The sequence below is a fragment of the Anas acuta genome, chromosome 1 (genome assembly GCF_963932015.1).
Source record: "Anas acuta chromosome 1, bAnaAcu1.1, whole genome shotgun sequence".
NCBI lineage: Eukaryota > Metazoa > Chordata > Aves > Anseriformes > Anatidae > Anas > Anas acuta.
Window position 1 is genome coordinate 166503943 of NC_088979.1, and position 24447 is coordinate 166528389.

General features: G+C 39.4%; 1 protein-coding gene across 4 annotated transcripts in view; it reads right to left on the minus strand.

The window, feature by feature from the left end:
- Positions 1-24447, minus strand: part of TPH2 (tryptophan hydroxylase 2) — an 84064-nt gene that overhangs the window by 36526 nt on the left and 23091 nt on the right. For all 4 annotated transcript variants that reach the window (XR_011091920.1, XR_011091919.1, XM_068669188.1 and 1 more), the window contains exon 9: positions 4706-4801. Coding sequence is in view for 2 of the 4 variants with exons in the window: in XM_068669188.1 (XP_068525289.1) it covers positions 4706-4801 (96 nt within the window). In the remaining 2 variants the exon portion in view is untranslated. The remainder of the gene's footprint in view (positions 1-4705; positions 4802-24447) is intronic.

Sequence of the window (24447 nt, forward strand, 5' to 3'; positions counted from 1 at the left end):
GCTTTTAAGACCTCAGACCTGTATTTTTCTAATGAATGACATTCCTTTATGTTTTGGTTGGACATACAGTTCTTCAGTGAAATCAAATGCCTAAGGATCTAATATGGATTTCTCCATCAGAAATCTCTTAATTCATCCACCTTCATGAGAAGTCAAGGATATTGATAATATGGAAAACAGCTTTCAGTCAAAAAGAACATCTCACCGCCTTGTGAGTTTATAACAACTGTCTCTAACAGCCCACTCACACAAGTTAGATGCTAATGAAATTGTTGGTGATTCTCTTTCAGTTTAAGCAACAAGAGTTTGGAGTGAAACTTCCAAGTGGATTGTCACTGATTCCCAGGAAAAGCAGCAATGTTAGACTATGGGACATCTCAAGAATTCAGCAACTACTTCTTCCTATTGGGAATAAGCATAACACTACAGAAATACCTCCAGTCCCACTAGATCAAAGACTAAGAAAGCAATTCAGACACCGAACCACAGGTCTCAGGTATCTGTACAGGGATGGAAGCTATAGCACAGGACCTAAAGACCTATAAGTTTCTGAAATGCCAGCTGCAGAGCTGGTCAGATATATTAGGGCATCTCAGACAGCACCAGGCATTTACATGGAGCAACCATCAATCATTTCCTAAATGACAAACATCACTGACACATGAAAGATCAGTTTTGTCTGTAATTTCTCCTTTGCATATGAAAAAAATGAATGTAATAATATAACTTTAAAATTTTTGGTTTCACCAGAAAAGAAGAAAAAAAATAACTTCAGCTAGCAAGGGGTAAAGTTGAGACGAGTTATAAATACTGCACTGTCTGAGGATGACAGCAGGGCAGAATAAGAACACGGGTGAGAAGTTGCCTGCGTGCCAGCACTGGTTTTATCACCTTGCTGTTCTGTGAGAGAATACAGACTCAGAAAACCTGGTCTTAAATGTTATTCTGCTTATGCTTTTCAACATAGGACACTCCCAGATTTGTGACCTGACTTTAACAGGATTTTATTATTTTTTTTATGTTATCAGTGTAAGTTTTATATACTGTTTAGAAAAGAGGAAGAGTCTCGATTTAAAAAGAGCACTATAATGAGCATCTGGGATCCAGGAATTATTTTCTCCATCATCTGCATATTCTTCAAAAAACAAAACTGAAGTATTTGAGACTTTTTTGTTGTAACGGCTGATATTGCCTCCTCTTAACACAAAACTGTCATTAAAATAAAACATGACTGGATATTGTTACTTGACTTTAAAAAAATCTATACAGAAAGACTTGGAGTCCACCTCTCTGTTAAATATAGAAGCGTATAACAGGGATATATGAAGATCTACAGCCAACTGAAGTTAATAGGAAGACTTCCTTAATCAAAGGGTTCAAGAGAGCATCATACAAACTAAATGGATTAACATTTCCAAAGACATTTGGACTGCCTTTTAGAAATAGTTTTAATAATTGAAATGTACATTATTTCTGCCTTATCTCTAAGCCCTAAATATATACTGTGTAATGGCGTTAGCTAGAGTTAACCTGACTATATTAGGCAGAACATTTATAACCACTTACTGTATTATTCTTCCCCCCCAGGCTTCATTTTTAATCTTCTCTTTCTCCTTATTTTGTTGTGCTTTTCAAATTTTCTGCTTGATGTTTCCACAGCATGCACATGAGGAGTTGCATTTTTCAATATCCGAAATTTGAAGTCTAAATACTGAGTGGGGGGAAAAAAATGCAGGAAATCCTATATTGATAGGATGGTGCCCACATTTCTCTAGCTTTTAGTTCTCCTTTGCTAAAGCTGTTGACCAGATTTGCAGAGTGGAACAGTGTAATATAGAAGCAGGGATGACTGAACAAGCCCTTCACTCATCTGAAATGCCCGAATCCTGCTGGCATCTTCCACCCTGCAAATACTGTGACTCAGTTATTTCTAGAAATTTCTAGATATTATTTCTAAAATATAAATATTAATATCAAATTAGTATTTATATCAAATATCCATAAAGTCTAGATAGCAAAATTCAACAGTGAAACAAGACCGACCTTCCCAATGACAAGAAAAAATAAATATTTTACCTTCATGGAGAGGACTGTGGGGACAACAGCTGCTGTTGTCTTAAGAATGGCAGCAGTTATTTCTAAAAAGACTTCTTCCCTCTGACTTCTGTGGGAAGCATGGGGGCTGCACACATAGTCAGGCTTCATGGCCATACAATCTGGTGTGGATTCATCCCCATGCACCACAGGAATAGCTAGCATTGTTCGCATAGTTTTCAGAGCAATTGCTGCCATCCATTAGCATTTTAGTTACAATCAGGATATTCGTATCATCAGGATCTCAACTACAGTCATTAGCATTACATGTATTACATACCTTTGTAATAGTACATACAGTACATAAATCAGCATTACCTTTCAGGTACCTTCAGATCAAGAAGGAAACTTTCCCTCTTAGTGGGTGCTTGGAGATAAAGTCAGAGGTAAGGGAGGTTGCTTTCCCACAAAAGGTCAGAGAGCAGCAATGGCTTGATGCAACGCTGTGCAACAGTGCCTTGAGGTACCCAGGGTTTCTCTTTCCTGAGCACCTGGCTGACATATCTTGTTGAAAAGAAGCACTCTCAATGCCAAGTTTCTGGTCTAGAAAGAGCTTCTCCTCTGGTCAGATTAGCAGAAAATATAGTGCTTTTTTTTTTTTTTATTTTGTTTTCCCCTTTATGTTCTTTTCTACCCTAGAGCACAGTCCCACAAGGATTGTCTGGACATTTTTCACCTTATCAGTTTCTTTTTGGATACTATGGGTATTCTTGGTATAGTGCTGTTTTGTACCTGCAGTGCACAAGTGCTTAGTCTCTCAATAACTGAAATGTTTTAGTCTAAATTAAGTCTCTGTGATCAATACATTCAAGATATGGGTGAAATTTAATAGCTTATGATACACAGGAGGTCAAATCAGATGATTTGATATAGTCACTTCTGGCTTAAGATCTATGAAATAAATACACAGTGTAATATAAAAGTGTATAGTATCATTGATTTATGGCAAAATTATTATGATATATGGCCTTACGTTTGAAGCCAATCAGTACAGTCTATTAATGTACACATTATTTAATTTTTACTGTTGCTTTTCAAAAGAATTATTCTTTGCATTTATACTCTGAGATTATTGCTGAGTGATGAACACAGAATCGGGATCACAGTTCAGTTAAGATTGCTGTATGGTAACAGAATGTGCACACTTGACAAGAATAATGTGTTTGTTTATAACATTGATGGTGTAAGATTTATGATGTTCTTGACTATCTATTTCCTTGTTTTTCTGCTATAGATTTTGTAAATGATGTGATAGGTATTTTCAGGGTCATCACTTAATGGCTGCAACTGTTAGTTTAAATAAAGGGCCTGATTCTCTGCAGAATCCTGCACCGAGTTTCGGGCTCGGCTCTGGATGTTGTTGGACCAGGGGAAAACAAGTGATACGTATTCATCTGCTTAACCATCTTTGCACTGTGGGGATACAACATTTCCATGCTGATGCTGAATGCTTCTGTGGCTAAAGTATGCACTGAACTGAGAAAAAATGTAATGAAATCAAATTAAAAAAAAAAAAAATCACTGGAGAAAGTTATTTTCTTTGACCTTTTTTCTATGCATTTCTTTTTATCCCTTTCTGCAGGCTTGCTAATAAAAGAATAGCAATTTGACTACTAAGCTTCATTATTAATATTCTCAGTTACAGGTAAAACAGCAAAAGGAGACTGAGACAATTCTATTGAACTGCCAGGTACTTCACTGAAAGCTGGCCAACAGAGGTGGGAAGATGCTTAAATGCACATAAACAACAGATATATTGCAAAACAGTTTGTAAGCACTATTCTGTATATGGTTTCTGAAACCAACTTTTTAAAGGAAAAGCAATGAGCTCATCTGGGTCCCAGAGGAAACATGGTATTCCTCCCTCTCCTTCCTGTCTCCATCCCCTTCCCTTCCATCTTGCCAAGAGAGATGTATTACATCTCAAAACACTATACTTGTGACAAAATACCTTTTGGTTGTTCATTGTGTTTACTATGCATGAAAAGAGGCAATAAATGATCCACTACAACTACTCACACCATGCAAAGTTAAACACTTTTGCCTTTGTAAGAAGAGTTCCCTATATATTGTGACATACACATGTACCTCAAGTCTAGCATGAGTTGTTATGCATTCCTTAATCCTAAATACAACTAATCTACTGAATCAGTACCTTAATAAATGCTGTTGTTTTAATATCAACAAATCCATCGAAGTATTTTGGATTACTTGCAACAGAATTGTGTCTGATTTCAAAACACGTTTCTTTCACCTACTAAAAACGTATTCACCTCTTCTAAGCAAAGCTTTCAAAGTCCAGAACACCCTGAACTCTGAGCCTCCATTTACAGGAAATGCAAGTGTCTTATGGGCTAGTTATTTTTTAAATTTCAAACAGAAATAAATGTTGTAGTTTGTGGTAATTCAGTCCTTACAAATCCATTTCATGCTTCACATGCCAGCTGATACTTGTAAAAAGGATTCAGGTCAATAACACATTTTAAAAGAAAGCTTTTTATCTTGAGAACTTTAACTGTTATTTGCAAGTCAAAATATTTACATCCAACTATTATTTTATTATTATTAAAAGAAACTTGATTCTCCTTAAAGGACATGTCAACCAACATACCTTTAGTTCTCCAATAGAAGACAGAAGTCCCGCCCCATAAGCACGTAGCTGTCCTTCTTGTTTGCAAAGGCCAAATTCAATCGTAAAAAAATAGCACTGTAAAATATATAGAAACACGGATATATGCAATGTAGATGCAAAAAAGCATTTCAGCCAAAACAATTGGCACTATAGTCACCTCATTGCCCCATTTCTTCAGAATTTCATGACTTAACATAGATTCTGGTAGAGTATGTTATTACCACCAAGTATTTTAAACATCTTGTTCTTCAGTAAGGGAGCTTTGCCCAAAAATGTGATATTTTGTTTTCTTCTGAACAATGAGGCACTTGACAGGGAGAGCCAGTTAGGAACAGACAAGCAAGACCATTTCGGTATCAAAGACACAAACAGAAATCTACAGAGATTTGTGAAATAAATAAGGTGCTTTAGAAGAAAATCCTACAAGGCACATGGTCTCCCTGCCTACAAACCTCAGAAGCTTTTTGAGATCTAGTTCAGAACACTCAAGTTTGGCACATATTTAAGTGCCGTCTTGAGTTAGAATAAACATACAAAAGTGCTTAAGAGCTTTCTGAGCCAATGTCTTAGTCCTCACTAGATTTTACTCTGTCATAAAATGAAGAACCAATATGCCATTTGGCATCTTGAATGACAAAGAAAATTACTAGTGAGTTCACTTGGCTCATCCATTACAATTATTTTCTAGGTCTATATTCAACCAACATAACTAGAAGGCAGGTAACATAGCAGAGCTGATGAGAAATTGTGAAGGAGGTTGGCTAAATCAGCTTAACGGTAATGCATCTAGCTTCGCTGTGTTCACCTAACAATGTAAAATGTTAGAGAGACAGTAAAGAGTACAGATAGTCCAATATCTGCTAAATACAAAGGACAATCACATCTGCTCCTTTGGTAATGAGTTTTAGTTGCTTTTATTATGACACATCAAGATGGCTTTTTGATGTTAGATCAAGCAGATGAGATTAAGTTAGTAACTATTTCTACATATGAAGGTTTGGGGAAGTTAAAAATCAGCTTCTACAAAAATACTGCATACATACACACACATTTATTTGTGTGTGTGTGTGTATTCATTCGACGATTTCAGTATTTGTGCACAGAAATATAACTCTGCTGAAACTAAGAGCCTTACATGTTTTGTATGAAATTTCAATTTAGACTAGAGTTTCATTTAACTATGTAGCAGGTACTGTGGGTGAAGCTTACTTGTGTTTTGTTTTGTTTTTTTAGGATAAACTTCAACACGGTATTTGGTATTAAATCTTATACTTTTCTGAATATCTTCAAAATAGACCCTAAACAGATGATTTTATTTATTTGCCATTTCCCACTTTTCTTACAAACTCCACTTTTTTAGACTGAATCTCCATCGCTAACGTAAAAGAGCAGTAATTAACAGCTCTTTTAAGTTCAGCAACAAATGGTTAGAAATTGAGAAATGATTCATTTCTCTGCCTCTCATAAAAGTTCCTGTAGTGCCACTGATTCACCCAGCACTATATAGAAATGCATGATTAAAAAAGAATAAAAAAACATGAGCCCTGTATCTGATCTAAACCTGCTAGACTGGGAAGAAGGAAAGGCTGCAGAGACTTAAGATGTCTTTAGTCAGGTTCCACCACAGCAGTCAAATCACAGATATCTACAAGAGGTGAAAGCACAACATTGTCAAACAAGAAATCAAAGTTCCACCTCTGACTTTGCTATTGACTTGGTAAGCCAAGCTGGCACATAATTGTTCATTAGCAATTAGCTGATGTCATCACTTAGAGGAAGGCCAAGGCAACTGCTTTCCAAAAGAGACATCTCGGGAACAAACAACCAGATGCACAGAATGACACAGGCATCACTGTAGGACTTGAGTGAGGCTGAGACACCTGCCACCAAGGAGAGAGCAAATTTAGCTTCTTTGCCTAAATATTTCACTAGAAAAACCTTTAGAGGGTTACAGTTCTGGTTCTGTACATGACAACAATGTCAGCAATGAAATGCTCAGCTTTATGCTTAAACCCCACTAGCATCTTTGAATTATCCCTTCAACAATCTTAAAAGAACCAACGTGGTAATGATTTTTACACTATGAACAAGAACATCCTGATAGACATGCAGCTGTACTGGGCTCCTCATAAAACACCGTGATCACAGTCATTTTCATTCTCAAAACAGACAATAGCTAGGAAGAGGGAGTCTGCTGTTTTTCTCTTACAGATCCACCATGGTGGCCCTAACTTTGTCCCCGTAAGTGGTCCTGAAGAGGACCAAATGAATGTCCTGCTGAGAACGCCCTCTCAGCAATCTTCAAGGCCAGTGAAGGGAGGGTGGAGAAATGCTCTCCACTTTTCTGAAGATGGGCACTAATGGGGAAGGAAGAGACAGAAAGCGAGGGGATATAAAACTAGCACAGGAGAGAGCAATCTCCGCTGCCCAGGGGTAGGGTGTGCACATGACAGAGGGAGACATCAATTTCATTTTTCCCTTAATGGCTAAACAGAGCATAATGAGATATCCTTTTTTTTTTTAAACTTACGTTGCAAAACTATTAATATTATTATAAAAGGGAGCCATATTTATGAGTCAATACTTGCAACAACTTCAATGTTGATAAGACATGCACTCTCAACATATCTAACCTAAATAGCGTGCATACAAAATGACCTGATGATAAAACACGACTGCCCACTACTAACCTGTGGTATTAAGCTACAGTATTAAGAAGAGCCCTTCAAATGAAAAAATGATATTTTTTTTGATAAATTTGCCATATGCAAAAACTATAATTTCTACAATTTAAGAGAGCTCTACTTAGCTAAGAAAATGAGAATAGCACACCCAATGCTGCCATCTTCAGCTCATTACTCAGAAATACATGACTCCCCCCACCCTCCCACTCACATGGACACCCAGAGAAGGCTCGGTGCCTTGTGAGACTCAGCAGGCTTTGGAAAGCCGTGCTTTCAAGTCTACAAACACTGGAGTGTGTTGATAAGGAGGTTAAATATTAACTATGTAAAGACCTTTTTTCTTCTTCTTCTTTTAATAGACTGGACGCATACCCACTATATACAAATACCCACTCTAGCCCTCGCTTTGTATGGAGCAGCGACAGTAACTGTAGTTACTGCTATACACGTATATTATAGAGAAGATAACTTGCTACTGCAGTTGGAGTGACTGAATGAAGTAACGGCTGCTTAGATGAACAGAACTGTAAAAGCCTTCCCTGAAGGCAAATAGCTGATAATTATATCATCATTATGTGTAGACTGGTGAACGTAAGCACAAATGGGGATGTTCAGGCCTTCATGTTCTGATTTATATCTTTGACCTCTCTCTGGCATACTCAAAACACTGAAATTAAACTTTCTCCCCAACCTGCAGCCCCAAACACATGGCTCTTGTACAAGCTACATCAGCATCCTGTCTTCTCCCATGACTTCCACTTCTACCTCATTTTTGGAGTGAAGTACAGCTTGCTACATCCTACAGGTGGGCTCCTGGAGTTCTGTTGGGTTCAGTACCAGATGCTCTCCCTTCTCCTCAGCTGGCCTCCTGATCCCTTCATTCACTCCCTTGTCTACACATCACTTCTCCACCCCTACCCCCAAACTACAATACCCCCAAAAGTTCCATGCCTACAGTTCACTGCCCAGAGTTTTCCTTCTCCTCCTACACCAACACCACCTTAAGCCCTCTGCTCCAATTTACCACCCCATAATAGACAACATAAAGAAACAAACATATTTGGTGGCCACAAAGAAGCTCCAGAATTACACTAAATACAACAGATTATGTGGCATTTCCACACTAATCTCTTTCAAGTACTCTTCTCTCTTCCTCCTATTCATCTCCCTTCTCATTCTTATAAAAAGATTATTATGTTATAGGAGAACAGATGAACTTTTGGTGCTTCCACTCACAAGTCTTTCCATACACATTTACAGCAGCAATGAGAATGGCATTGCTTAACACTCCATGGAAGCTCTCGGCTAGCACAGGAACCAGTCTTCTTAAGCAGTGATATGAATTCATGCTGAGATCAACAAGAACAATAGCATTCACATCCATGGACAGCAAATCAAAATGTAAAAACACAAGTCAAGGAAGAAGGAAGTTTAATATTTAAAGCACGAAGACAGCAGCTTCCTGCCAAAATAACTATTGCAAACTGCAACAAGAACAGCAGGATGACACAAAGCAGCAGAAGAGATGTCTTTCTATCTTGTATAAATTCTGTAATTCTTGAAAAGCCCTCCACTAAAATGCCTTTCTGTCACCCGAATGACCAAAGATGAAAAATCACAGCACCAAATGAAGGATTAAAAATATCTTTTTAAGCCAAGAGACAACAATGTCATGATGAAGACTGTACCAGGAGGTTGATGCAGTGTGGGATATTATTTTAATTTATTTCTCTAATTTAACTGAAGTATATGACTGATAATTTACAGTCATGCTCATGAAACGCTGTCTACATGTGGGTTCAAAAATGCATAAACAGATCCATGGAAGAAAAACCTTTAAGTGCTATTACATACTAATACAGCAGGTCTCTTCCTTCAGAATCCATGAGCCAATGGTCGCTGCCAACTACAAGGAGGTACAAGGAAAATATCACCACTGTAATCTTTAGACATACACTGTTCTCCAGACATCTACAATTGACAGGAAAGTGATAGAACAGATCATGCCCCAGCAAACTCCAAGCTTGCTCTCCATGGAAAACACAATGTCTATTCTGCACATTCATGCACAGTCCTGCACTATAATCCAGACTACGAAAACAAGAAAAGGTTCAGTTACAGATATGACAGCTAATATACATATATATATATAATATATATATATATATATATATATTCAAGTTTATATAGAAATTTGCAAAGGTAGAAAAGAGGTCTGGTAATTGCAACTCTCCACATCTGACTGGTTTTGAAGATTTTTTTCAAATGACTCTTCAACATCATTTTGCATTTGTGAATCTCCCTCCTGGGACCTGTGCAAAGAACTTGTGCAGGCTGTTGGGTGCTAATGTCACAGACTCAGTACTTCAAAATCTGCCTTGTCTATAAAAAGACCCTTCAAGCCATTCCTTTTCACATAGGTTTCTTATGGCATAGCTGAGAGGCTGATATTTATGTTCACTTTGTAATTTTCAGTATGATGAATAATGAGATTTTATCTGTTCTCTAAAAAGATGTTCTCAGGATGAGCACTGGGAACACCAGCCGTGGTCAAGAGCTGATTCACTTGCACTCCTTGTCACAAGGGGCAAGAAGGAGGGACTGAGTAATTGCATGACTGCAAGCACATCATATGGACAAGAATATTCACCACTTCAAGTACTGCTAATGGGATGGGGATACAGCCCCAAGCTGACATGCAGCACCAGAAATAATCACTTATATGTAAGTACAGATTTAATTAGTTGCCGTGAAGATAATACAAATAGTAGTATATGTAAACACTTACAAGACCAGTGCCAAATAAATATCCTTAAGGAAAAATCTTTACATTCTTTCTACTAGATTTATGATTTCAAAGGATATTTGAATGGGCTACTCTTAATTCCAACACGTGTAACATATTCAATAATTTGCAAAGATTCGTTCCTTTTTCTTTAGAAGAGAAGACCTTTAGCTTCAGCTTTAAAATTACTCACCTGGAGATTAAATCTCTCACATAGCTGTAATTATCTTGTAAGAGGATAGTTATATACAACTGAAAGACTTTCAAAAATCCCTGTTAGAAATTAATCCTAAGAATTAATGAAATACAGGTGTTTTCTTCCCCCTGTAAAAGTTGCTCAGATTGAATGCAAATGTTGATTCAAAGCCATCTGTGACTTGTTTCTGCTTGCTTTCTTCTTTCAGAGCTAGCATAAACAAATTTGTGAATTCTTGCTTATTTTTCCAGTCTCCAAGGTATCTATAGCCACCAATAATAGTAATAATAAAAAAGCTAGCATTCCACATTTGACCAAATTATTCAACATTTTCAGCCTGTTGAGTAGTGTCAGGAATGCTCCACTACAAGAAACAGACAGATACAACACAGGTAACCCAGGCAACTAGCCAGTACAGCCCAACGTTGGCATCCAAACATCAAGCAATACAAGCTATTTGACAGCTATTCATGTGGGAACAGTATTGCATAAAAATGCAGGGAGATTTCTGAACAACAAATAAATCTCATGATGAGCTTGTGAATAGATCAAAAGAAGAAAAGAAGAAAAATTCAATGGATAAGTCTTTCATTATAGATGATTCGCCTACCTCCAGGAAAGGGAGTGACCCTATTCACAACCAACAGCATTTCTAAATAAGAAAACAAAGTTTAATTTTTCAGAGTTACCTTCCTGAAGAATTTTGTTTAGTCTGCCACTTTGAAATGTACTTAGGCTCACTGAAATGAGGTCTCCTTCAGGGATTTCAAAGTGTGTATATTTAACAATATTCTCCTTTTTCCCCTCATCTGACTGCTTTGTATTCAGACCTTTCACTAAGGGTGAATGTTTGGAACAATCTTTTTATAAACAGAAGTTTGAGTAGATGTGGTGATGCTCATTAGAGCACTCTGGATTAGAAGCACCCCAGCCTTCACGTTTCTGTTGACAGCCATAGCACACAGCATCACTACATGCAAATTCCTCTAATGCAGTGGCTTGACACCGTCAGAGAAAGCATGCACTAAAGTTAGCATTGTGGGTCTTAACCCCTTGCGAACACTTTGAAATATATTTCTTTTTTCAGGAGTTTCTGGAAAAAATCTCATAACAGTGACCAAAATAAAATTATAATCCTGAGCTTGTAAAGCAGAATTTGCAGAGCAACACTCTGGTGGCATCAGTAAGGAGGTAATTTTATACCACCCAATACAAGAGAGCTCACCGAAGGTAAGAAAATGGGTATGGTGGATGCCCACCTGCAGATCCAGTCCATCTTCTGGAGTAAGACCTGGAGGACTTACTAACATCTCTGTGTCTCTTGAGAGAATGTGTCCCACTGTCCATTCTCAGATATAGGAGGCCTTCCTGCTACTCTGAAGAGTGGGATGAGAGAATGGAGAGTGAAGCACTTCTGGGATCTTTCCACCGCTGCTGCTCCAAAAGAAGCCACTTCCCACAGAACTGGAGCCATTGGATATCTGACTCCATGTGTGAATTACTCCTAAATAATCTGAACTGAGGCTTGCTCTGTGCTGAGATATTTGTCCACCTCTCTCATTTTATCTGTCAAAAACCTTGGAGACTCAGAGCTGCAGAACCAAACACCTCAATGCTTCAGCAAAAAGAGTTTCTACATTCACGGTCTGACGTTTCCCACCAAGGCAGCCAAAAGCACACTCACTTCAACTTGCTTAACGCTGTCAGAAGAATAATTCCTAATTTCTCAAATGTAATTAACTAATAGTGCTGAAGCTTAGTATGTAGCTAAGGAGATGAAACCATTGAAACTATGAACTGCTGCTTAGATCATTTGTTAAACATAAGGCATTGAAGCCCAAATGCTTTACCCTTCCTATTTCTCCTTCCTTTTCATTTGACTCTTATCATGAAGAACTTCTAAAACCTGGAGTTTCAAAGCTTTATTAATTTCATATGGAGTTATTAAGAACAAATGATGTGCAATAATGAACCATTCCCTTTCCAATTTATTTTACAATATGTAATGTGAAGTCATGTTCAGTGCTCCCTACAGTAGCTGACATGAATATTTTCCCCTTTCTTTTTCAAGCTGTTGCTTCAAATTTCAGCTGTCGAAACCTTTCACGCAGTTAGCTCAAGAGGCACAATCAGGTCTTTTTACATGTTTGCTGGTCTCCAAGAAATACAGTTCTCTGAATTTCCAAAAAATTTTTAAAAAGGCTGGGTCAACATATGTCACTGCTGCCCACTCATAGTCTTCAGCCTGCGCTGCTTCATGAGACCCATCTGATCCACCAGGATCTTCACGGATTCACAGGCTGCAAGCAGAGACTGTCTTTAGGGCTCTGACATCCCTGTTTTCCAGATCTTGTGCTGCTATTCTTCCAAATGAGGACTTTGCATTAACAAAACCAGAGCAAGAACACTGCTAATTTTATACCTTGTTACAGGCAAGGACTGGCACCCTGGAAGTGCCCCCTCAGCATTCCGGATCACACTACAGCCTGGAGCTTTGCTAGAAAGATGCCAAGGACTGAGTGACAGGTTGGCATGACCCAAACAAGAGCAGAATTTGGAACAAATGCACATATGAGAGGTCATTGAGACGTCCTTCACCTGCCAACACCCACATTTTATGGGAAGTCATCAATCTAAGGACTGGTGCCCCAGTTCTGCAGTGCATTGCCTCCAGAGATGAGGCAAGAACAATCTCAGATACACTTCTTCAACTGACATTCAGAGCAAACATCTCCACAAAAGCCTAGCCCAGGCCTCAAGACCAGTCTCCTGCATTTACATGTGGACCTCAGCACTGGTCCAGAATTGTTTCCCCCTCTCTAAAAGATCATCTTCCACCCCCAGCAAGCATTCTCACAAGGAGACTCAGAACAGAAGATGCAAAGCTGTAATGCTCCCTGAAACATCAAGAAAGCCTCTTTGGACTGGGGAGGCATAATCTGTCCTTTTTTGCATACTAGAGTGCTGTAAGCAAACTATATATGGAGAAGACTGGCACCAGAGCCTCTTCCACTCTTTCTAAGAGAAGCTTTTGATAGACTGGCAAGATAAATCCATGGATTCATGAGAAGCAAAGCTGGAGTAACAAATCATGGTCTGGGCAGTCCTCATTTTATAAACAGAGAGCTTATTGAATCACTGCCCTATGTCAGTCCCCTGTCAGAATGAGTTACTGCAGGCTGCAAGGCCTCTTTAACAGCAATCCTTGGCCAGCCCAGAGACAGGCCCTCGGCGTTCCCCTGGGGAAGGCACCAGGCACATGTGTTTCTCAGGATGCCATTCCCTGGAGCAGGCTGAGTCCCACCTTATTGCCAGACCAATTACCGTGTGTGGCAATTGCACTGCAGGGAGTGATGCAGACTCACCGAGCCTGCTGAGTGCCTCCCATGACATTTTAGTTGAGGAGGGATATGAGATTCTTAAGTACATGATCAACAGCAGAAGTCCTAATGTGTCTGCTAACGAGGAGAAATAGTATCTCCAGAAAGCAGAGCGGTCTCCCAGGGCTGGAAAGATCTCGGAACCTGGGCAAGCTCTAGAATTGGGGGTGCAGAAACACACTAAAGAAATGTTGACAACTGGCCAATGCATTTTTCAAATGTTTATTTCAAGGAAAAAATGCACTATTTCTTGGCAGTCATATACACCTAAACATTTATTTGTAAGGAGAAGGGAAAAAAGAAAAAAAAGAGGACTTCATTCCAAAAATAACAGTACACACGCTAATTTTCTAAACTTAAAAATAAATAAATGCTTGTGTCTATTTACTGAAAACTGATTTAATAACCAGATAGCTAAAATCTGTTTTCAAACATCACAGTTTCCAACAGCAACACTGCATTTAAACCCAATGTTCTTTTAAACACATAAATGCAAGGGGACTCCCAAAAGCTTTTCTGGCTCTTAATGTATTTGCTTAACCTGCCTTGCACAAAAAAAATAAAAATAAAAAAAATAGTAGGCATCAGCACAAGTGCAAGTTCTATTCATGTCAAGCTGACAGATGGATCAGAGAAGAAAAGTAGCTCAGGGAATTTTAAATATCTATTAATTTTGCCACTAAAAATATGTCTAAACTGGAGACGGCTTTCACAGCCTCAAACAAAATCTTTTTCAAGTACAGTTGAGTATCTCCTTGTCTCTCACTGATTTTAGGCTGTGAGGGCATGTAAAAAGAATTTGTCATAACTACAGATTAGTCAAGTGAGTCACTGCTGGGTTACCTGCCAGAAATCTGTAAATACACAGCAAATTATATGAATATGCATTCAGCAAGGTGGAAAAAAGGTATACTAAGCAAGTTATTTGTGAGCACAAATTGCAGCTCTTCCCTGCATAGACAAAAGCCCAGGCAGTTTACAGCAGCTCTGCTCTAGAAGTGACTTACCAAACATAAAGGTCACTGAAACAATCAGTTATAACCAGGCTCTCACTCATGTGTAAGGTTTCTGCTCTCATATAGGTACTGAATTCATTGCAGACGTGTGACATAAGCTAATAGGTTTCTCGAGAGTTGAAAAATTAATCCTACAAAGGTGTTTACATGCTAGAAATGTAGAATGTGGTGTAAGCTATAATGTTAACTATTTATACAGTCAAATTATACATTCGTAACAATTGTGGCCTACGGGTTAAAGAGAGGGAAGAAAAACCTTTAGAAAAAGATTAATATGTTTTTTTGGGGGAAAAAAAAATAACAACCTGGGAGCACCCACTCTTTCCAGCGTTTCTTTTAAAAGAAATCCAAGCTGTTTTATCTAGTGCTATTAGTAGGTACCTTTATCTAGCTAGTGGGTACCATATTTTATCAATGCCACGATGACGATCTGCAGAAAGTTCTCTACAAAATACAGAAAATATAAAGCTTACAGGTACGAACTGAAGTAAAATTATCTTGTCAAAACTAATGCTTTGTCTGAGGAAAAAAAAAAAAAAGTCTGACACCAAGCTTGAATCTGAGAAACAGCCCGATCGGGACAGGGGTGTTGGAACTGCCTAAAGCAGCACCGTCATGGTGCTGTTCTGGTCACTTTGCCTACGACATCCTCAGGCACAGCTGGATTCAAACCAAAACAACCAAAATTATCAGATACAAGGCTCTTCTCCATAGACTTCTCTTTGGCTTCAACAATGCCCTGAGGTTTAGGGTATTTGCTTTTACTTTCCCAATTCATCCACAAAAAACCCTATATACAATAACGCCCGAAGCCCTACCAAAGCTAAGGAACACCCAAGCGAGTTTGAGACATGACCTACCACTTGCACTTGCCTTTGACAGAGACTTCCATGACAGTAAAACCACGTGCTCTCTGGAGTTGGCTTTTTTTTCTGCAGAAGCCCATATTCTGATACATTAATCTTTTGCTTGACAAAAACTGTTAATTTTACAGTGGCAAATCCTACCTCCATTTGCACGTGCACAACCATATTGACTTTCAGGGAGACTTACATGGAAATGTAGGTCTGTGGGCTAAACCCTGACTTAATTCTTTGAAAGCAATGGCAAACCTATCCTTGGCTTTCTGAGTTGTCAGGACTGGCCATGTAATTGAGATATACTTACAAAAACATTGCAGATCACCCAAAAATATATGAATTAAAAATGTATGAGATCATATTGATGCAGCACTCTGATGCCATTTGATAGAAAGATTACAACAGGCACAAGAACCACTTCAAAAGCTGTAGCACCAACTAATTGAGCCCTAGGCATAGTTAGCTCTTTACGGATACCAGACATATTTTGTCTTACTTCCCTACTTTTCTCTGAGCACACAAAGAAACTACTCAGGAAAATGCTTGTTGAGAGAACTAGACTGAATACATGTGATATGCTTAGTCCTCGAGCCTGTATTTAAAACAATTCAGATTAGCACAGTTGTGAATATTAAATTAGGATCTTTTCAGCTCTCACAAACATGAATTCTTAGACAGTTTCCATAAAATGATGTTATTTGGGTTATAGATAGTAGCTACAAGTATCAGTGTCCTTCCGGAAGCAAAATCATTTACTGAAGTACTCCAGACAAGCTAAAAGACGAGCGTATGGTTTGAGGACTTTGCTCATTAGACGTAATTAGTTTGATTTCTGCCTGACAGCAGAATCTCCTGGCTTCCTTCTCCAGATGGTCCCACCAATCCTCAAGCAGAGGGCTGTGTGTGCAGGGCTGCAGCTACGGCTGCACTCCGCAGTGCAGCAGGGTGCTGAGACGCTTGAGCAAGGGGAAGCTGGAGCTGGCCCACCCCAACAGCATTCAGATCCTAGCCGGATAACCAGGCAGCTGAATTCATGGGGTGGGGCTGATCCTAATAGGACTCAGTAGGGCCAGCCCCACGTGCAGTCACCCACATTTTTTTCCACAGCACTCCTCAACTGCTCTGGCTCCACAGAAAGCATGGGTAACACTAAGCCAAGCACTCACAGCACAGACAATCCCTTGGTCCTAAGTGACACCTAAACAACACGTCTGAAATTAGTTACCATGTGCTGGACTCCTTCACTTCCCCACAATCCTCTTTCCTCTAATGCTTTTTTTCCCCCATTTCTTTTAAATATTCATTCTGTAAGTTATGTGCTTTGCTAGTAGTTATTACCCAAAACACTTGTACAATTGCTGCTCATTGGAAGCAACAATTTGTCCTGGTTTCATATTGTGTATAAAACACTCTTTATGCCCTTTTGTTAATATATGTCCTACTCTAGGTCAAAAGAGAGAAAAAAAAACACCATCAATATTCATAGATCGCTTCCATCTAGTCCACAATCTCTCTCTCCTGGATGCAGCACTGAAGTGGCAGATCTTTGCTATTTGAGTGCATTCCTAAACTCTACAAATTCTTCTCAAGCTGTTTTTTTTGAGGATCACTTTTATCACTGTAGCAGCAGAGTACTCACAGAGTACACATTCAGTGTGAGCTACTGAAGTACCAGCAGAGATTACTATTGCAGAATCTGCAATTTCTTAATGAAAATGAAGTTGCTTCTGAAAATAAACAAATGTAATTAGCAAGCCAGTGCTGTGTGAAATGCGCACCATTCTCTTGTTAACCTATGTGTCAAAATGTATTACTTGTGTGCATGTAAATTTGCATTTGCAGTTCAGTAACCTCACAGATCATGGTCTAACCACTTTTGGAAATATAATCCTACAAGAAATAAAAACAAATGCAGTGTCTGGCTATAGTTTGTTATTTTAATAAAAAAAGAGGCTCTCTCTTCAGCATGTCTAACTGCTTAGTGCTTGATCTTCATAAACCGCATCCTGTCTACAAGGAGTTTTATTATTTCCACAACAATTTCTAATTCTTCCCCTGCTCCCAGTTAAGTCAAATTAGTCCTCTCTTGCATCTAGCTTCCTCATTGCAGGATTGGACCCAAGTACACAAACACACAAACATGTTATTAAACAACATTATGTCAAGTTACTTGCAGGTACAAAATTTTGCTTGGTAGGGCAACTTGAGATCCTCTCAAAAGGCAGGTCAATCACCCAAGCAACTGCTAGAATGCAGCACGGGTTCACCCTGTGTACCCTCATAACAACAGATGAACTACCCTTGTTCTTAATTTTAAGTAACACCAAAGCATGAAATGTTCCATTTCCAGACGTAGCCCATCCTGTGACCTAGCCTACAGACTACATAAAACAAGAGGTTTGTTTATAAAATATTTTGCAAACTGATATTTTATGCCACTCTCTACAAATCAAAAGCAAAAAATAAAAATAAATTCCAACAGCAGCGGTCCAGCTCCCCACCTTCGTTGCCATGGCTGACAACGTGATTTCTCCATCATCTAAATTATTTCTCCCATCCCCTCACAGAACTTGTAGTAGCAGAAACGCCCCTTTGTACCTTCTGCTGATCAGAAACTGTAGGAACTCATGTGCTTGAATAGTGATGCTGGTTGATAAAGATGGATCCACTGATTCCTACTCCCCTCCTGCACCTATATACAGCCCATTTCTCTCATCCCCAAGCAGCAAACCATGTCAGCTACTAGGTCCGCTCTTCCTGCCATACAAAAGGTCTTTAAAATATATGGGCTCTCATTTCTATAGCAAGAACATTCAAAACTGGCTTAATTCTGCAGTGCTGCTCTTAACCAAAACAGGCATTAGGGCTGGAACTGTTCATTTACCCCATTGCCCAGCATGATGATTTAGATATCCTCTCTCTTCCTTTTCTTTTCCAGTTCTAGCCAGAAGAGTGGAAGAGGTTCAGGGAAGAAATAGCATGCACGTAGTTACAGAGCATCTTCCACATGACAAATAACTAAAACTATTGCTTTTAAATGCACATAAGGAGACAACTAAGGAAAAGTATGATGCAATTCTGTGAAGTCATGATGGCACTGAGAAAGCGTATAGGGATGATTTGATGATTCCCTTTTCAAATACCAAACTATGTGGCATCAAAAGAGCTCGTAGGAATCAGGCTAGATACAGCTGAGGGAGATAGTTCACCAGACAGCAAAGAGTTGAGTCACAGAGCTCTCTGCAGAAGGCTTTGTGGGGACTAAGAGTCTACATGTCTTCAAACACGGACAGCTGTCACTGAACAGATATCCATTCAGGAAAATTAAATACACAGAAACCACATTTGGCTTAAGAGTCCCTGAGTGTCAGAAAGCTGGAAAACATTCAAAAAGAATCAGGCATACTCATCCCCTTCTTACCTTTTCTAAGCAGCTGCTCAGGACTGTCCTTGGGAACAAGGCACTGGCCACGTGGGCTGACCAGTACAGCAGTCCTTACAGACCCAAACTTGGCAATAGGCTGTCCAAACCCAGAACAAAGACTTCAACAGACTGTCACAGTTCCTGCAGAAAACGCACAGGGGTTGCTCCTGTTTCATCAACTCTTCAAATTCTCCCTGTAGCAACTTCTCTGGAGTGCCAGCTTATTTTTATGTAGTACAGAGCCATTTGTTTCTGAGATACAAAGCTAGTTAGATATTGCTGCTGAGTTTTTGTTCTTGTGCCATGAATCTCTGATGTGATGACAATGAAAATGCACCGCAAGAGAACATTGCAGTATTCTAAAATATTAAATATTGATCCCTGGAATCTACAATTTTCCCCTTTTAATCTGGTTCTGTGATAAATGTTCTATACTATCTTTTCTGATCACCTATTCGATTATACATGCAGACTTGACATCAGTGCTCCAATTAGTTTATCAACTAGCCCTTAAAACAAGCCCTTAAAATCTGGAGTCAAACTATTATCTGTTATTAATTCCTTCAAAACATTATGGAAAGCAAAACCAGAGATTAGGGCGTGCTTTTAGAGCTGCAGTCTGTGGGCTCAGCACCACCTCACCAATCAAAGAGAGTAATCCATCAGCCTTCTCTCCTGATTCACACAGACTTGTATGACTTTGCAATGATCAAGGCTACCAGGTCTCATCAGCATTGTCTTCTGTTTTAGTATCAGCTTCAGATTTTACATTTGAACAATTTCCAAACATATCCACACGTAGGTGTTTTTGCCTGGTCAAAGTCAGAAAGAGACATAGCCCACACCATGGTCTCATACTTCTCAACTGATGAACAGTATGGATGACAGCATTTTCAGTCTCATGCTGTGTGGCAGGACAATGTCTAGCTGTAGTTTTCCTTCACATATATTTCAGCTTTACAATCCCAGGTTTTACACTGGGGATTGGTTCATCTTGTCTAAGTGACATGCATCCCCAATCAGAGTTGTTTCATGTCTCCCATAAGTCTGTCAAAATTTACTCAAGCAGTTTTTAAATCATATTCATCACACCCAGCTCTTCATGCTGCAGGTCTTTAATTAACTACAGGTGCAGCTGGAAGCAACTCCTTTGCAAGAAACTCCATTATGCCTCCGTTGGACTTAGGGTACGCACTCTGCTCACTCCTGGCATTTGTCACACAATTATGGCATACATTTGGGATACAGAAAAAAGACCGAGTAGAGATTTGAATGTTAAACTTCAATATGCTCAGTGAATGCCATAGCTCTTGGGCTATAATAGCAGGTTTCAGTTGGCCAATACACAATTATTTTTATATGGCAGAACGGCTTCAGCAGGGGATCTGATCACAGACTAGCACAGTGGTTAGTTTGCTGCCTATCATTTTGCAAGTATAAATGAGAAACATTCAAGAAACCTTGATTTTCCAGATGCACAGTGGGAATGTTCAAAATCTCAAGTATTTTCATAGTTTTCTTCTCTGCTCCATTTGTTCATTCATGGAGGAAGGCAGTTACCCAGTTCACAAGCTGTACTTACAGCCTAATGCTATCGATAGCCCCTCTGGGAAACCTAATGTGTTTTGAAGATGAGAGATCACAACAGTTTGTGCCGTCTAGTATGACCACAAATGCTGCATCTACCCAAAGTTGGCAAATGCAACTCAGTCTTTATCTGCAATGCTCCCGTTTCTTCCATTCTGGTCATCCGCCCCTCAGGTGAAGGGTCCAGGAAAGAAGTCTTACGAGGAGCAGCTGAGGGAACAGGGGCTGTTCAGCCTAGAGAAAAGAAGGCTTAGGGGAGATCTTATCTATAGCAAGGTGGGGATTGGACTTCTGTTCCAAGCACCAAGTGATAAGACGAGGGGAAATGCCCTCAATTTGTGCCAGTGGAGGTTTAGGTTGGATATTAGGAGAAATTTTTTTACTGAAAGGGTTGTGTGGCATTGGAACAGGCTGCCCAGGGAAGTGGTGGAGTCACCATCCCTGGAGATCTTCAAGGTATGTGTAAATGTACAACTTCGTAGCACGGTTTAGTGGTAGACTTTAGTACTAGGTTAAAGGTTGGACTAGATGATCTTAGAAGTCTTTTCCAACCTGAATGATTCGAAACATAATGTGTAATTGTCCTGAATTGTGTGCCAGTTGTTCAGTGTAGAAGAACTTGAATGAAGCCAACAAAACCAGACAGCAGAGATCCTCAGGGAAGACAGGCAAGTAAGCTCACATGAATTGCTTAGCCCAGCATATATATCTAAAATACTTTGTATGTGACTCATACAGAGATAAACTAAGGTCATCAGTAGAAATACACCATTGGCCTCAGCATTTATCCAAGGCAAGGTAAAACGTTCAGATTCATAACAACCTTGAAATGTATTCACAAGACCTCACCACACACAATTCCTTCAAATTAGGAAGCAATTCACTATTGTGATTTCTGCATAAAGACTAGCAAAACCAAGAGAAATTGCTTGATTTCTACTGCCCTATGCTACTAAAATACCGGGAGGAAAATATCGTTAAGAAAAATGAAAAGGCAACAACTTTTCAGTTTTGGAGAGCTGAGGGTTTAAATGTACCTTACAGTAAGTAACTATTGTGGGGAAAAAAGTTACTAAGGCTAATTAGCCCATAATGGACAAATTCTTGGATGGAAAGATTTCACAATAAACCACATACAAACCACAGATACTGCCCTAACCTCCTCTTCTCTGAATCACCACCAATTTGCCCCAATTTCTGAATCCCCACTCAATTTTACATACATGTCTACTACTTAACTGCCCTGCAAAGGGCAACCTGAGCTATGCTGAAAGAGCTCAGCAGGAGTTGGGAGTCATTCCTGCCATCAGCAAGAGAGAGAATCCTGCTTATCGGCTTGCAGCTTTACAAAGACAGCTGCTCTCAGGCTCACAAGTCCACAAATTACAAGATAATATTGAAATATAAACTGAGGTGTATTTTTTGTACAATTTTTCTGACAAAACCTTACATTATGTGCTGTTAAATGTGTTGTAAATGATATATTACATAAATTAGTTGAAACACCTCATGCCAAGTCCTCCCTCCAGCACAGAGTTTGATAGGTAAGCAGAAAAGACAGTCTTTGTTTATTAGTACTATATGAAAATAGAAAGACCAAGCATGCTTGAAAAATCAACTCAAAACCATTTTTTACAAAGTCACACACAGTAGCTCAAGACATTAGTTATGATGATCATAATTAGTACCCAGGCAAACATGGCCAATATTATATTTCCTGAATTACTAAGTGCTTTGTACCACAGGACAAGCAAAAAAAAAAAAAAAATGGATTGTGGAAATATTTTGCCTTGTTGCAGTAATCTGTCACTCATTCACTTGTATTTTTTTTTCTTACTGCCCGAAAATATTGTAAAGGGAACAGTAACTCTAAAAACACTGCTAAGATGGTCTTTTGGCTCTTTCAATATGCCATTTCTCAGGGTAAGAGTGTTTAACTTTGAAAAGGAGCAGCAGCTATAACTTCCCCCTTGCCCCAGCCTGACTACCAGACCCAAACCGGAGGCAGAGGTAGACTCACATCCCTCCCTTTTCAGCCCTCTTCCACTGCAGCCGTCCTTCCCCTGCAGCTGGCCAGCACCTCTGCAAGGTCTCCCATCTAATCTGTGCCCTCAGCAGGGTTGCACAGGGGTGACTAATTGGCATTTGGCAAACCATTCTGGTCTGCCTGGGGACCAGACCCCTGCTTGCTCCCCATGCACCGTGTCAGCTCCGCAGGGACAAAACCACCGGCACGTTTCCTTCGCAGCTCAGGCCTGATGGCACACAAAGAGCAGATCTATCAAGGCAGATACAGGGTGGCTTTTGAGAGCAGACTGGAGCGGAAGATTAGCAAATCACCTGTAATAATTCTTCCCTTTCTGGTCTGAATTCCTAAGAGGCGTTTTCCTCGCTTCCTAAAGCCATTGTCCTCCCGGTAAGGGCTCAGCTGTTAATGTCACTATCTTTTGAAACAGGTCATGATAATGGCAAGCTTGCCTTGAGCATATTGCTTCGAGCTCATTAATATGCATGTTCTCCCTCCATTCATTTGTTTCTCTATTTACTTTGAAGTTGCCTAGCTGGAACCTGCACTGTTTTTCTGTGTTAAGACTCTTGGCTGGCATTTTTCAGCTTGCTGGTTTTTGTTGGCCTTTTTTTTTTTTTTATATAAATCTAGGATGGAAATGGGACGGAATATTGCAAAAGTCAGTTAATAGCACATCAGGTGACATTTGGTGCACAACTAAATGCATTTCTTGGCCTCTTCACCCTCTCTGCTGAGCGATATTCTTTCTACTTGCTCTCAAACTGACTCTGTTTACATTGCAAATTTTAGGACAAGTAATGTCTCTGTATTTGTCAAGCACCTGCCCCAGGGGAGTATAGCCCTTCATTGTGCTTCTACAAAAAATAACAACACCTGGGTTACCATAAGGCTCTTTTTAAATGCCTTTTTCCACCTGAAAGAGCTATTTCCAGCATGGGAGGAGAAATCAACTTTGACTCAGATTTCAAATTCTCAGTGTGATAAGGGAAAGTGACTCAGCTGTCTTCTTTTATTTTTGGCTTTGTGATTCAGGAGCAGTTCATTGTTCAGATGACACAGTCAGTCATAACTGGGAATTTCTGGGAGGGGGAGAGTAAAAGCATTTATATAATATTCAGAGGTCATTTTGAATTAATATCTCTCCCAAACAGATTAGTCTCAACCTTGTCCTTTGCTACAGGCCCATGCCATCTAAAGTTATTATGGGGTGAAAGACTTGAATACACCACTTTTTTCAAAATACCTGCAGAAACAGCCAGATAGCTAGTTTCTCTTGAGGCTGCAATTCGTGCCAAGGTAGGTCTGCTTCCTATCAAGTCCCTTCCTAGCAAATGTGCATATAGACACACAACTTTCATGAGTCCTCCATATGAACAACAATTTCTTCTCAGTAGACATCCATAAGAAAAGCAAAAAACGTATCCTGGAGCATGTGAGAGGAAGCAGCCAGGAGCAGGATATCAAGCCTGTCTAATTAGGGAGTGAGGATTTTCCATTAAATAAAATTGGTGGCCTCATCTGGAGGGCTGCAGGTAAAAGAAAAAAAAAAGGGTACAAACAAACTCCTTTTTCAGTAGATGGGACTCTAAGACTGTACTAAACCAGTGCATCACAACTATGACAGTTTAACAGAGCCTTTTTTGAATCTACTTTCAATAATGAATCCAAGTTTTTTCTAACCATTAAAATCCTCACTGTGCTTCTCATGTAGGAAAGCAGTAGTGCACAAGGTAAGTTTTAAGGTAACCTGGTAATTAAGG